Below are 16,049 nucleotides of genomic sequence, written 5' to 3' on the forward strand. Positions count from 1 at the left end.
TATATTATGACCTTTCTATATGCAAAAATTGCTGGCATTTTTTTTTTTTTTGACAAAAGGCATGCCTAATAACTGTCATGATCAAAGTGGCATAAAGTATACTTTTTGTTCGTATTTTTATTAGGTTGTATGACTGGTCAGATTCTAAGAGTCTAAAAATAACAGGAAAGGCAATTCTCCTTGAAATCTTTTGGTCAGGAAGTGAAACCTCTGGGCTTTTGACCAAACCAGTAAATATGCTTTTGGAATGGACTATATATTCTCACAGGGAAAAATGCAAGTCTAATGATGTAAGTAGGATTAATTTACAGATGAGTCATGGTCTATGGAAAAAGTGCTTTGAATTTTATACCATTTCTTCTTCCCTTTGTTCTTTGAATTACTTGAAAAAAGAAAAAAATTAAAATGTACCCAAATATGTCATTGTTCTCTGAATTTAGTTTTAAGGTAAAAGGTCCTTGAAGACTAGTTGCTTTACCGCCTCACATTTGGATGCAATAGCTAGGTACAGTTATATATGATCATTATTGCTAATAAATCTCTAGTTACTTAACCATTCTAGATTTTTTACTTTTGTACCTTTTGATTTATAAGGAACTTATGATTAAAAAAATTGAATCAATCCTTATGTTTGTAAGGGATACTACTAATAAAAAATTTTGTTTGTTTTGAAAACTACCTCTACCTTTCTGCATGTTAAGAATTATTATCTGAAATATTTCTTTATAAGTAGATTTTGCCTGTCATTAGAAATGTTAACATGATGATTTTAGTGTATCATCTATCTGAAGGGTAATTGGGAAAATTAAATACAGTAAAACATGTAAAGCGCATAGCAACGCAGTACATTTTGGGTGCATAATAAACATTAGTCACCTTCCCTTTCTCCTTTTCAAAATGATCTGGGCTTTTATTGTCTACTTTTCTTCTGTTCTATGATTAATTTCTGCTCTTCTCTTTTATTTATTTTTTGTTTTTTATGAGACAGAGTCTTGCTCTGTTGCCTGGGTTAGAGTGCCGTGGCGTCAGCCTAGCTCACAGCAACCTCAAACTCCTGGGCTCGAGCGATCCTTCTGCCTCAGCCTCCCAAGTAGCTGGGACTACAGGCATGTGCCACCATGCCTGGCTAATTTTTTCTATATATTTTTAGTTGTCTGATTAATTTTTTTCTAATTTTAGTAGAGACGGGGTCTCGCTGTTGCTCAGGCTGGTCTCGAACTCCTGAGCTCAAACAATCCACCCGCCTCGGCCTCCCAGAGAGCTAGGATTACAGGCGTGAGCCACCGCGCCCGGCCTGCTCTTCTCTTTTAAATTCTTATATTAATACTTTCTCTTCTACCTTCTTGAATGTTTGGATCTTTTTTCCTAATAAATGCACTAAATATTAATTACCTTTGGAGTACAATTTGAGATTCATTCCACAGGTTTGATACTTCAGGGTTCTCTTACTGTCATTTTCAAAGTGATTTTTACTGTCAGTTTTGATATCCCCTTTGATCCAAAGGATATTTTAAAAGTATGTTTTAAAATTTCTAAACGGATAAGTTTTTGTTTTTGTTAATAGGTTTTGTTTGTTTGGCTCTGCTTTTTTTTTGTTAATTTCTAATAAGGAATTACAGTTAAAGAATATACCCTATATGATTTCTGCTTTCTAAAATTCATCAAACTTTTCTTTTTGGACCCTTATAAGATTAGGGGCCAGAATGTGTTTATTTTGTTACAGTGTTGTAACAATATAGAAAGTTGTTTATAGTGTTCTGTAATACCTATTAGATCGAACTTTATAATTGTTTTAATTAACTCTTCAGAATCTACTTTGTGGATTCGGTCATGTAACAGTTTCTAGTTTATATATGTTAATGTTCTTTTATTATTCATAATCCACATCTCATAACTTCTAGTTATGATGCCATAACTGCTAATTAGGTAATATTTTCTTCAGGGGCAGTAAATATAGTAGTTTGGGGTAGAGAGCTCTGATATCAAACTACCATAAAGTCTGTTCTATCCTAAGAAAAATTCTTACGTAATTTGTCTTCAAATACTTCCTCAAATCCATTTCCTCTCCTCTACTTTTTAAATTCCAGTTAAACTTCTGTTATACCTCTTCTCAATATTCTGTGTTTTTTACCTTGTCATCTTTCTTTCTCTATATATATTATTTCTATACTTACAGCATTCTGGATAGAGTCTTTTCATCAAATTTTTAGTTTACCAGTTCACTTTCAGCTGTGTTCAGTATATTTCAGCTGTGTCCAATATAACGTGACCATTGCATTTTAAATTTTTATATTTTTTCCAGTTCTAGACTTTTTTACTTCCAAACTGCTATGACGTTTTTACGGTTTCTAGTACCCTACAAAACTTTCAAGATTTTCTTTTGCCTTTGAATGTGACAATAACATTTATTTTATAGTCTATGTCTATTATTCCATATCTGAAGTATTGTGGGTCTGTTTCTGTTATTGTTTCTGCTGTTTTCCTTCTCTTGTTTTTTATTTTCTCTTGCATCTTTTCTTTTCTCTTGCAAGCTAGTTATCATTCACCATGTGCTATAAATTGTATTTGAAAAATTATGTGCAGGAACAATTTTTATCAAAGACCAGAATATCTTCCTCCAGAGAGAATTTCTGTTTAACTTCTGCCAAGTGCCTGGGTGAACTACCTGTCAAGGACTACCCTAATCTAGTGTTTACATTTGAGGGACCCTAGGTAGTGCAAATGAAGTAAAGGGCTACGTATACATGTAGATTTGCTTCTGATTTACTCTGGGTCTCAGCCTATTAGGGAATAGGCCTTGCTTAGGTCATGACTTTTTTTTTAGCCTCTTTTTCCCTAAGCTCTGAAAACAGCAGTTCCATATCTCAGCTCTTTCCCTAAAATCAACAAAGTAATCAGGACAAAAATCAGCCAGCTTTGAGTGCCTCACTTGGCTTTTACCTTTTCCTAGATCTTTGCCTAGCAATTCCTTGTAACTTACTGTCTCATTTTCAGAAGATGTTTGCATGTCATCCAACATTTTTAGTTGTGGTTTTCTTCTATAAGAGGAATTACCTGGCTTCCATTACCAGAAACAGAAGTTATTGCTGGGTTTAAAAAATTCTGTTTAGCAGGTGTCTAAGGCATGCTTCCAAAAATAAAATTCTTTTGAGGACACTAATATTTTTTCTAAATCAACATTAAAAAGGAAAGATTGCTCCTGAGTATAGCTAGACTATTTTGTGATCAAGTAATTTTATTATGTGACAGTAACCAGTTGACTAGGCACTTTCTCATACATATATCTGATTTTAAAAGTATGATTTTGCAAATGTATAGAAATTGAAAATATTCTGCTGATACAGAATTACTATCTACACCTCATTGCCAATTGAGTATAGTACTTGTAAGCTAAAGCTGATAGTATCTATATAAATTATCATCTGCCTTTTTATTTACTTTTTATGCATTAGAATCATTAAGGATAGAAAATATTCATTATAAAAGATTTCTTTTTTCATTTATTTGATTACATAAATGAAATTGCTCATTTATAACTGAAAACAATAATAAAACTGTTTTCACAATTTTACCATGTCTTCAATGGGTTACCGTAGATAAGAAATTATTCAAGAAGCACTGATGTAAATAGTAACAGATTTATACATATTTAACTTGAAGATTTTTGTTCAAACTTATAAATAAAAGCAACATATTTGTGAAGCAATCTGCAGTAAATTGTAGCATCAGTTGTAAAATGAGAGCTGGTTTTGAATTTTGCAGATTAATATTTTATTTAACATTTGAATTGCTTAAATTCATATAAAACTGCCTTTTTATTGTATTACCTTTCTGTTAGAATTCATTCTTGTACTTAATTAAATCTTTTTGGCAGTTTCCAGTTTCAAGAATTCCATGCATGTTCACAGACATCATTTTCTGTACTGTAAAGCATTTGTTTCTTGATTTGCTGAGTTGAAGCATTCAATTTAAGTCATTAGCTAAACAGAAGTCCTCAGTTTATGCTAATATTGTTTTGTCACAGTGTCAATCAACAAGTATTGCAGAGTGACACAATGGCAATGAATTTCATTGTCATTAATCTGAGAAAGCTTTGGGCTTTCCTTGGCAAAGAGCAGAGGTGGGCTGTGTCAGGGTTATGTAGGAGGTACAAATTTTACTAGTCTCACTTTTCTTTGAGATGTCCTTAAGTGCTATTTAAAGATAATCCTACAATATAGGTAGAAATGGAAGGTAGTTCATATTTAAAGATGAGAAAATTGAGGCTAAAGAGTTTAAGTAACTTATTCAAGGTGTTACAGCTTGTTAGGGCAAAGCCTTGACTAGAGGCCAAGTCTCCACTGTGACACACTTTCTCATTTTTCAAATGCCAGTGTTTAAAACAAGAAGAGGCACAGTATGTGCATTATGTTTGCATCTTTCCAACAGAGTACTTTGTCATGTACTGCAGTGGGATACTGTGAAAATCTCTAACCTGGGAGTAAGAAAGCTAAGATGCTAGTTTGTTCTATGTTACAGATTAGTCAATGTTTAGAAGATCAGCAAGTTTATAAACTGGAGGTTACCTGTACTGGCAGATAATAGAGAACTGTACTGACAGAATGTCTTATAATAGAGTTTAACATATTAGAAAGAAATTCTAAGGTAACTATGTTATATATGCAAATCATGTCTATCTTTTATTTCTTTATTAGTTCCTAGGTTATTCATTCTGTTTTTCCAGCTTTAACAATTATTTCAGTATTCTAAGAAAGCTGTTTCCTTTGATGGTTTATTTGCCATTTTCTTTTTTTGTTTGTTTTTTTAAGAGATGGGGTCTCACTATATTGCCCAGGCTGGAGTGCAGTGGCCATTCACAGGCACTGTGATAGTGTACTATAACCTTGAACTCCTGGCCTGAAGCAATTCTTCCACCTCAGCCTCCCAAGTAGCTGGAACTACAAGCATGTCCCACCTCGCCCAGCTATTTGTCATTTTCTTACTAGTCCATTTATGGAGCATATATATCCATTCTATTGGAAATAATAGCATTGTTAAAGTGGCAGTGAGTATAATCCATAACACAATCTCTTGTTCTTGTGGTTATAGTGAGTATGATAGTTAAGAATGTAGTATAAAAGGATCCAAGAACCTGATCTGAAAATGTTTTTTTATATAAACACTATTATGGATAGTATTAATAGTATGCATGTTTATACACAAATAAGAATAACTTTGGTAGGATCTTTCTTATCATGGTAAAGAAGCTACAGTCATTCTGTGATATTATGCAAGACATCCTAGCCCTCTCTAAGTGCTTAATAGCATTAATACCAAGGTAAATTTAATATTAAACAATACTAGTATTCAATTGTGGTTTCAGGTATATGTATACTTTTTTTTTTTTTTTTTTTTTGAGACAGTGTCTTACTCTGTGCAATGGCCTCGTCTTAGCTCACTGCAACCTCAAAACTCCTGGGCTCAAGCGATCCGCTTGCCTCAGCCTCCTGAGTAGCTGGGACTACAGGCATGCACCATCACAACTGGCTAATTTTTCTGTTTCTTGTAGAGACAGGGTCTCACTCTTGCTCGGGCTGGTCTTGAACTTCTGGCCTAAAGTAATCCTCCCACCTCGATCTCCCAAAGTGCTAGGATTACAGACCTAAGCCACTACGCCTGGCTGTGTATGTATATTTGTATAAGAAAAAAGGGAAAATCCTAGCTGGTTGATTTGATTTTATTTTTAATTGATGGAGTAGTGCTGGGTTGTGGTTTTGTAAGAGGCTTCACCCTGTGGGCTAACATCCTTCTTCCCTACCCAGAGTCTTAGAACCTGGAAAGTCTCAAGTGATCCTGATGTACTATACCCTTGAGATGGGGAATACTTTCAGAAAAAATTTACCAATCTCTTGCTTCCTTTCTGAGTACTGTCATTGCTGATATTCAGGTCTACATTATGTTGGAAGGAATATTTTGTGGCGTGCATATAGACATAATCGATTGGCTAGTTTAAATACATATTTTCACTATTCTGTTTTATATTCTCTTGATAACTTGAACAGTGAGAAGTGAAGATTAACTTGCTCAGAGTGATCATCTACATGTTGAATTTACAAAGAATGGTGTTGATTTCCTATTAGATAAGGAATGATGTCCTAATGAAATACTGTGTATACCTATAAGAAACAGGTTTGCTGAGTGCAGGAGAAGCAAATCCAGTTGTCACTAAGGGTTGAAAGTACTACAAATTTCTTTGTCACTAATCCCATATTGGGCATATGATGGTAGAACATGGTAGTTATAATCTATTTGGATTCTGTAACATTTATTAAATCTCTTCACGTGCCTTCTACCCAACTGTTAATTTAGTGATTTTTTTCCACATATCCAACATGCCTAGACAACAAATAATAAGAATATAGGAATTTCAGCTGGTTTTAATGTTGTTTTGAAAAAGTGTTTATATTTAAATCAAAGGTGTTTTTAGAATATTATTCTCACACCTCTTTATTTTCATAGTTTATACTGAACTTTATGGATTAGAAAATATTTTTAGGCAGGGTGCGATAGCTCACACCTGTAATCCTAACACACTTGGGGAGGCTGGAGCAGCCAGGATCACCTGAGGCCAGGAGTTCAAGACCAGCCTGAACAACACAACATGACTCTTGTCTTTACAAAAAGTAAAAATTAGCCAGACATGGTGGCGTGCACCTGTAGTCCCAGCTACTCAGGAGGCTGAGGTAGGAGGATCACCTGAGTCAGGAGTCAGAGTTTGCAGTTAGCTATGATGATGCCACTGCACTCTAGCCCAGGCAACAGAGCAAGACCCTGTCTCAAGGAAAAAAAAAAAAAAAAAAAAAAGATACCATTGTTCCTGGTGATCAGCAGTTAGGAAAAAAAATAAGTTAATAGAAAAATATTTTTAAACACTATGGTAAAGCATACTTATTGTAAGTAAGATCTGTATGCTATATTTTTTATAGAATTTAATAATTATGGAAGTATTATAAAACAATATACTTTTAAAACTGTTATACATGTCTAAATTAGGTAATGAGTATTTGATATAATTTAATAATTAAAATTCGAGTCAATCTGTTTTCTTGTAACAAATGGACAATCTTGTTTACTAAAACTTTTATTCATTGTGTGTCTCGAGTCTTTTTCTGGAAAATGCCATTTAGAGAAATGTAAAGAACATATAAACAGTATGGGTAGAAAGTCTGTCTTTTATAGTCATATATTGTTAAAAATCCACAGAAACCAGGTATTTCCTCATTTTAATGGAATTATTGCTTGACTAAAGCACTTGACAGCATTAGATGAAATTATTTTAAAAATTTGTTCTAAACTATTCATTTGGGGTGTATGTGTGTGTGTATGTGTGTGTAGAGGGTGAATGGAGAAGAGAAGGTATAGTTTGCTAGGGTTCTTAAGAATACCTTTTATCATTAGCAAACCTTGTATTTTTAAATAGCTGAGTTTTTCCTCTCAACAAATATTCAAAATAACACTGATAGAAATCCTATATTTTAGTAATATTTTTTCCATCTTACTGTTAGGTCTTCAAACATGAACTGGCTTACTTACTGACTGGAATTCTTGGAGCGGCAATAGATTATTGGATTTTCCTTGGACTTAAGATGGGTAGAAATGTGATGCGACACATGTCTGATGACTTAGGAAGTTATATTTCTCTTTCATGTGATGGTAAGTGTGTCCATGTTTTGTTTTTCCTAGACCAATCCTGGAAAGTAGTTTTGAATTTCTTTTAAGCAATCTGTAATTTTTAACATATGTTCATATGAAGTTTTTCTTAAATTAGTTATGGATATATACACATACACAGAGACAATATAAAAAAAGAAGATAAAAGTTACTCATAATGCGCCTACACAGATAACAACTGTTAACTTTTTAGTGTCTTTCTGGTGTTTCTAAGCATTTTTATATAGTTGAGCTCATACTGTATGTGTAATTTTGTGTTCTTATTTTCTTCTAAACATTACAAGAGTCTTCCTCCCACATACATTATTTATTATTCAAATGTATTTTGCTGATTTCATAAAAATTAAATATTAGGTGATAGTACAGAAAATACTATCTGGAATTGAGTTATTATATGTTTATATATAATATTATGTTTTCCTTAATCCTACAGTTAAAAATTATAATTAGACCATCTTTTACGAGTAAATATTTGACTAGACAAATTTAAAATCAGTTTATTCCCTTTTCATTGGAGAGATAGGTTCACTTTTTTATGTACAGTTTTTAGAATCTTACATGTTAAGAGCAATTTTCAATACCTTTAACATTGCTAATCATTCAAGCTGAATAGAAAGCATTATCAATTTCCAGTCTTATGTATGCCATGTGAACAATTCCCAGGTCTTTTCCTGCATGAACACTTAACATCATTAAAAAATGAAATTCACTGAATCAGAATACTTATGTTATAAAGCCACTTGTATTAAAAATTTGGATTATATCTCTGGTTAAAACATTTTCCCTATGTACCTATTGCTGTGTAATTTTTCTTATTATAACATAAAGAGCCGTTACTATTTTTTTCCACTGCATCTGGTGCTCTAACAAGAAATGAGCATGGATGAAGCAAATAGAAGTAATTTATATTCATAATTTTCTCACTCTTCCTCTTCCCCCTCCCCCATTATCTACTTTAATTTTAAAACTTCCCCTAAAATAAGTGCAGTAAAGAGTAAGTATTATTTAAGCAATGTGATGACAGAACTCATTTTTACAGTGTTCACCTTGGAAAAATTCTGTTCATCTCCTTTGGGTCTCCAGACTGAGAGGGGCTTCCAAAAGACCTATGTACATTCCCAAGCTTAATAGCCAGTTTAAGAAGAATCTGTCTGCCTTCCTTCCTTTCTTCCTTTATTTATTTCTGTAATCCTAAATTCCTGAAATTAACACATTTTTTAAACCAAGTGAGCTTTTTGTGGTCTTCAAATATGAAAGATGATTTTTATATACTTAATCATCAACATTTTACACTGCCAAATAAATATTCTATTTTGTTACACGTATTTCAGTACATCTGGATTTTATATAAAGAAAAAGTTCTTGAATATGCTGTCAATCACTTTGATACTTTGAAGAGAGATTCCAGAATAGGAATTCAGATTATAACTGGGTTCAGGATTTATTCAGTGATGCCCTCTGCAAAGAGAGGTCTCTTTTTATACTATCTAAGTTAGAAGATTTTTATCTTATTTCTTTTTTTCTTTTTCATTGAGCTGAGGGGGTGATTACTGTTCCTTTTGTGGACTAGCTGTCCTTTGTTGCATGACTTTTTAACATTTCTTAGCTCAAATTCAATCTTCCTTCAGAACCCTTTCTTATTATTTCTTTCCCACCATTCCTACTAGATAGTTTGGTGTTTTTTATCCTCTTTGGAAACAGCAGAATTCCGGCATTATTTGCTAGAATGAGACCTGAATATTTGCCTAACAGAATTCCCTGTTTTCCTTCCATAATGAAATTTCTTTGAATTTGGAGACCCAGTACAGGATTAGCAGTGGCTTTAGAGACTATCAGTATAGTTGTCTTTCTAATACATAGCAATGGCATTTAAGGAAATATAAGTCATCTAATAGTTTAGACAATTGCATAAAATAATGATGTTGTATTAAAAAGGATCTACTACGTGTTATACATCAGCTTCAGTGCTTTCTTTACTAAATTTCCCTTACCTTAAAGCAAGGCCTGGTTATCCTGTGTTGTTCCCCATTTTTACATGACAAGTTTAAGCCCTAGAAGTTTGAGCTTGTGACTGACTTCAGCTAAAACTCAACCTCAGTGATACTGTTATAATCCTATTGACAGACTGATTATTTTGCTTCCAAGGATCTATGTTTGATCACTAACATCTAAAACTGTATACGAGATTTAAATTATATCACTGTTGAAAAGCATGATTAAGCCTTTCCTTATCCTTCTCAAAACACACACATACAGAGTTGGTTCCTTAGGCTTCAAATGAGGCTGTAGTTAGGCAATTTAAAATTTTTTAACATATATTTCTAAAAATTGTTCAAATAAGTATCTTTCTAATTTTTCTCTGTTAGTATAGCTTGATGTTTAACCTTTGTCAAGAGATAGAAATCAAGTAAACAGTCTATCCTTAAGAGAACAGTAGCTTTTCTATAACTAATATGCAAAATTAAAGTGTTTTATTATGGAGTTTGTAGAATACCACACTTTTCCCTACAAGTGAACTAGATGTTGCAGTAATGTCCTTTTTGTCCGTATTTTGATAAAGAAATTTGAAAATCATTTTTGCCACCTCTTTTATTTCAATTCTTTTTCTCTGTGGATAGTTCCTCCTTTTTTTTTTTAATAAGTATTTTTCAACTCAGTCACAAAGTTTCACTTTTCTAAGTCATTAGTAAAGATGTCATGATTTGGCTGTTATATAACTTCCAGTTGAAGATACTGGTCCATCTTTCTCATTTATGGTCACCTGGATGTTTTGGTGTTTCCTAGTTTGAAAATACAAAATTAATTACTGTGGCACTACTCACATTCAGATCTATCAAATTAATAGTGTACTACAGTTTATTATTTATAATTGTTTTGTCAAGAATTAAGACAATAGATATTTTAGAAGATAAGTAAAATCGTTTCCACCAAATGGCGTGTCCACCAATTCCACATAGATGCCATTCTTTTTTGCTTCTAAACACTTTGGACAGGAGGAATTTCCTTTCTGTATTTTAAGGTTAGACTATCTGAAATCCCTTTTTTATGCTTAATTGAATTCCTTATTATTGGCTTAAAGTATGGATCAGCAAACTTTTTTTTCTTTTTTATGTGAAGTACCAGATAGTAAATATTTTTGGTGTCTTAGACCCTACAGCCTCTGTCTCTGCTACTCAACTTGGCAGTTGTAGCTAAAAAGCCACCACACAATAATACATAAACAAATGATCATGGCTGTATTCTAGTAAAACTTTATAAAGGCCAAGCATGGTGGATCATGCCTGTTTATCCTAGCACTTTTGGAAGCGAATCTGGGAAGATTACTTGAGGCCAGGAGTTAGAGACCAGCCTGAGCAACATAGCAAGACCCCATCTCTACACAAAATTTTTTTTTTAATTAGGGTATGCTGATATGCACCTGTAGTCCTGGGCATTCTGGAGGCTGAGGCAGGAGAATTGCTTGAGCCCAGAAGTTCGAGGTTACAGTGAGCTATGGTGATGCTACTGCGCTTTAGCCCAGGCAACAGAGGAAGACCCTCTATCTCAAAAAAAAAAAAAAATTCATAAAAACAGGCAGCAAGTCATAGCTTGCCAGTCCTGACTTAAACTTATTTCTTTTCCTATTGTTTCAGTGGGAAAAAAAAACATGTCATCAAAATTTACTATTATATAATAGTTTTCACATCTTTAGAGAACTTTAATAAAGCTTCCTTTGCCCTTAAATTACATCATTGTCTTTTCCTGATAAAAGTACATTTTCACACTATTCGCTTTTGCTTTCTCTATTCTTATCTCTTTCCATGCTTCAAACCTCTTCCATAAATTTAAGTTTTTATATCATTACTGATTCTCAGTCAAAATGTTTCTGTTTTTTTCATTCAACAAATTTTTATTGGCATTCTACCAGTCATTGAGCTAAACATTTTTATATACAGTGGAGGAGGGAACCAAAACATAGTCCTTGGTTTTTTTGGAGCTTTCAGTGGGAGAGGCAGACTGTTAAACTAATGTAAATACATCATTTAAAAATGATAAGTACTCAAAACAAGAAAATCTAGGTGTTGAGATTGGTGCACTTACTTTATATTAAGTGATTATGGAACACAGAACCTGAAGTAGGAGTTTAGCAAAGTCAGGGCAGAGTGTTTTTGTCAGAAGACAACATTTACCAAAACTCTGGGGTAAGAAAGTGTCCTATGGATTGGGATTTTTTATTCTTTAATTATCATTTCGTTGTACTATCCACTCTGTAGCTTATACAGAGTATTAATAGAGAATTTGTAACAATAAATAGATTACATGGGAAATGGTCTAGTCCTTTAATCACTTTCAATTCAAGTGTATATTTATGTATGTTCATCTTATTGGAGCACTTGAGGTTTCTGGATAAAAGAGAGTTGACGCTCTTGTGTGGTTTTTGCTTCATCATTTAGAATAATCCCCTACCCACACCCCCATAGCACAGCAGGTGCAAACTGCTAAGAAAATCTTTATGTACACTCTTGTTTTATGTTTTTCTTCCTCTTTGCCTTGTGCCTTTCCTCCTTTTCTGCAATGATAGGATTCATGTGTGTTGTCGGGGGAAGCAATGTGCTTTCTTCCTATCAGCTCAAGACTGATTATTACAAATTAAATGCACGTGTGCTCATTTAAAAGCTAAGTACTGGTTTTCCAAAGGAACAACCCTATTTTGGGAAGAGATCTTTAATGTTAATTGGAAACTATAGTGATAAATAAAATCCCATGTCTATATATGTATTCATATGTTATCTATTCTGTATATATCTAATTTCAAGATTTGTATTTGAAATAATCAAAACGAATGATTGTTTTTTAAATGTGAGGACATGTATCATTAAAAATGTTTTCTTGAAAGGCAACGAATAGGAATATTACCTAATTTTTGTAGTTAAAATCATGTGGGTGACTCTTACTGGTATAGGAAAAATATCATTTGACTGAATAAAATCCACTGAGGAAACAACCTGTAGAAAAAGGTTTTATAGGATGTAGCAATAACTATATTTACTTGTTTTACAGACTTTTCTTCACAGGAATTAGAGATTTTCATTTGCTCCTTTTCCTCCTCCTGGCTTCAAATGTTTGTTGCAGAGGCAGTCTTTAAAAAGTTGTGTTTACAGAGCTCCAGCGGTGTTTCATCTGAACCACTTTCCCTTCAGAAGATGGTAAGTACCACTCTATTCTAGTTCTTTTAATTTTCAAGAAGTGAGTTCATAAATTCAATTTTAAAATATTCTTAGTTATTTCTAATAAGTGGACTTAAAATATTCATAAATCTTTCAAATCTGTATAAGAGCTGGTATTATTCTACCTCAAAAATAGAGTTATTAAAGCCCAGTGCAGTGGGTACATGCCTGTAGTCTCAGCTACTTGGGAGGCTGACATAAGAGGGTCACTTGAGCCCAGGAGTTCAAGGCTACAGTGCGCTATGATCATACCTGTGAATAGACCCTGCACTCCAGCCTGGGCGACATAGTGAAATCCCTTCTCTTAAGGAAAAAAAAAGTAATGAAATCACTGAATAGAAATTTTAATTACTTTTGAGAGTAATTAAGGTTTGATAACAGAAAAATAATATAAGGATCTTTGTTTTCTAGTCACTTGCCATAGTACATAAGATTATTATTTTGGAAAGAGCTCAATCCAGAGATGTTTTGCATGGTATTTAATGGTATTTAAAAAGCAAAATATTGACCGGGCATGGTAACTCATGTAATCCCAGTACTTTGGGAGCCAAGGTGGGAGGATCACTTGAGGCCCAGAATTGAAGACCAGCTTGGGCAACATAGCAAGACTCCATCTCTACATGATAATTAAAAAATTAGCTGGGCATGGTGGTGCATGCCTGTTGGCCTAGCTACTCCAGAGGCTGAGGCAGGAGGATCACTGGAGCCCAGGAGTAGGAGGTTGCAATGAGCTATGATCAGGCCATTGCATTCCAGCCTGGGTAACAATGAGACCCTATCTCTAAAAGATTTTTAAAGAATAAAATAGAAAGCAAAGCATTATATACATTTATACTGCATTTGATCCCAGGTTTTCCAGTTTTATCTTGAGTATCTTTAGATGTAAGTAATATCTAATATCTGTAGCAGTTTCTTCAACAAATGAGAAATGCATTTGTTTATTGGTCAGATTGAGCAAATTCTATTTTGCAATGATTCTTATGTTTAAGGACGTTATCACTCCTTATTCTGTGTATTCCAGGCTTGTTTTCTGGTGAAGAAAGGCATTATCAAATGGAAATCACAAAAATACCAATTGTACATAAATCGTACATATAAAAAATTTACAAATGCATCATAACAAATTGGGCATACAGCTAATCAAAAGAACTTGCCTAAATGAGCATCAAAATCGAATTAGAAAAAATAATTATTTTCAAGAATGTGTTTTTCTTCTTCATGGTATTAACTTAATGACATGGAACTAGCTTTTTTAATATTTAATCATGTTCAAACAAAATAGTGTGGCAACCATAGTGATGAAATCAAGAAAATATAACCATATTTAATGGTGAAATGAATCAAGTAATTTCTTTTTATTGCCTTCTTTGTAGTTGTGAAAGCAATATAATATTATTTTGCAACAGGTATATTCCTATTTGCCAGCTTTGGGGAAAACTGGTGTTCTTGGGGCTGGAAAGATGCAGATACCAAAGAAAATAGGACAGCGGCCTTGTTTTGAATCTCAGAGAGCTTTACTAATGCTGAATGGTGCTAAACAGAAACAAGTCGAAGGGCTGCCAGAGTTAACGTAAGTGATGCTGATATTCCAACTGGGCTTTGTTCTGGCGTACAGCTTTTTTTCCCCAACATAATTCTTGAACTTTATGGTTATCTATGGTACTGTCTGAATTATATTGATTAGGAAAAAACTCAGTTTTAGATCTATAATTAACCACGATCAACATTTTCTCTTTATGTAATTCGAGGTACATGCTTTCTTTCTATTAAGTACTTCCTGAAAGAACTAAAACTGTTCAGCAAATTATTGTTTTATACAGTTTTTACCCTATGATTTGAATTATTAATTTTCCATAATATAGATGGGATTTCAGAATGTGCAGGCATGTGAGACACCCTAACTTGTAATAGCTTTCCCAAAATGAGTAAGCCTCTAAAGTTTGCTGTATAAAACTCAGAAAGCATGAAATGTTCTCTGAGAGGAAGAAGAGAATAGGATCAGAATATGAAAATAAGAATAGGGAGCAGAGGCCTGCATTCTGATCTTAGCTTTCTACTTTATTCTCTCTGCCAAATATGATGTACATGGTCTTTTTCTCTTCCTCTTACATTCTATATTGATAAACTTAGTGGGCAGTTGGGGGTGTGACTAATAAGATGAAAATTGGTACACTAGAATTCGTTTCTGTACAGTTAAATTTTAAAATTAGAAAGCAGTAAAGATTGAATGAGTAAGGGGGTTTAAATTAAAAAAGGCTAAACTTAAAAAAAGTCACCGTCTAATATATGCTAGCACGCCTTGCTGAAAAACAAGCTTTCATTATTTCTTACTTTTCCTTTCAGAGACCTGAACCTTACTAAATGTTCCTCATCTTTAAAAAAATTGAAAAAGAAGTCAGAAGGAGAATTGTCATGTTCCAAGGAGAATTGCCCCTCTTTAGTTACAAAGATGAATTTTCACAAGACAAATCTAAAAGGTATTCCAAGTATCTAAATTAATTTATGCTAAGAACTTTTCATGGTCGTAGTCAATACTTGCAAGTTTCACACATTTGCCCTGATGAATACTTGAACTTAAATATTGGACTAGGTCCAGGAAATACCTTCTTGGTTAGCATATTATTTTCTTGAACTGTCATTTATACAAAGAAAGTGATTGTTTAATACCCCAGTATAATAGAGTATTCCTCCCTTTCTTTTCTGCCCCTGCCTTTCCAGATATGAAACACAGTATAACTCTCATTGAGCTCATTCCAGACTTGCCCGCCTTACTTTTCTATTCCTCAACCTGTGCTGCTTAGGATCACTGTCTTCTGATTTGAAAGTATAATTCAGTCTTCATCTCTTTCAGTCCTAGACATTTTGTGAACAAAGAATGAGGAGTAGGCTATGTTACATAGCTGTGTTAAGCATATGGGCTCTTTTCTTCCAGGCACTGAGCCCAGACTATGAAATGTGTTTGGCTTTTGGTTCTAACTATACTGGAACCTAAGTACCTAAAGGGTGGAATAACAAGAATAGTGTTGTAATAATTCCCTCTGGTACTTTTTTTACTTAGACACCTCTTAACTCACAAATTTAAGTTGTCTTCCAAAAGTCTATACCTGGCCAAAATAAATTACTAAGTCTCTT

General features: G+C 33.5%; 1 protein-coding gene across 1 annotated transcript in view; it reads left to right on the forward strand.

The window, feature by feature from the left end:
- The window catches only part of ANKRD32 (ankyrin repeat domain 32), a 59,366-nt gene that overhangs the window by 37,555 nt on the left and 5,762 nt on the right, over positions 1 to 16,049 (forward strand). Inside the window, exons 14-18 of the mRNA XM_012644775.1 lie at positions 125 to 290; positions 7,545 to 7,692; positions 12,751 to 12,896; positions 14,324 to 14,487; positions 15,261 to 15,394. Of these exons, the coding sequence (XP_012500229.1) occupies positions 125 to 290; positions 7,545 to 7,692; positions 12,751 to 12,896; positions 14,324 to 14,487; positions 15,261 to 15,394 (758 nt within the window). The remainder of the gene's footprint in view (positions 1 to 124; positions 291 to 7,544; positions 7,693 to 12,750; positions 12,897 to 14,323; positions 14,488 to 15,260; positions 15,395 to 16,049) is intronic.

Source organism: Propithecus coquereli, unplaced genomic scaffold (assembly GCF_000956105.1).
Source record: "Propithecus coquereli isolate 6110/MARCELLA unplaced genomic scaffold, Pcoq_1.0 Scaffold22, whole genome shotgun sequence".
In the NCBI taxonomy this organism is placed as follows: Eukaryota; Metazoa; Chordata; class Mammalia; order Primates; family Indriidae; genus Propithecus; species Propithecus coquereli.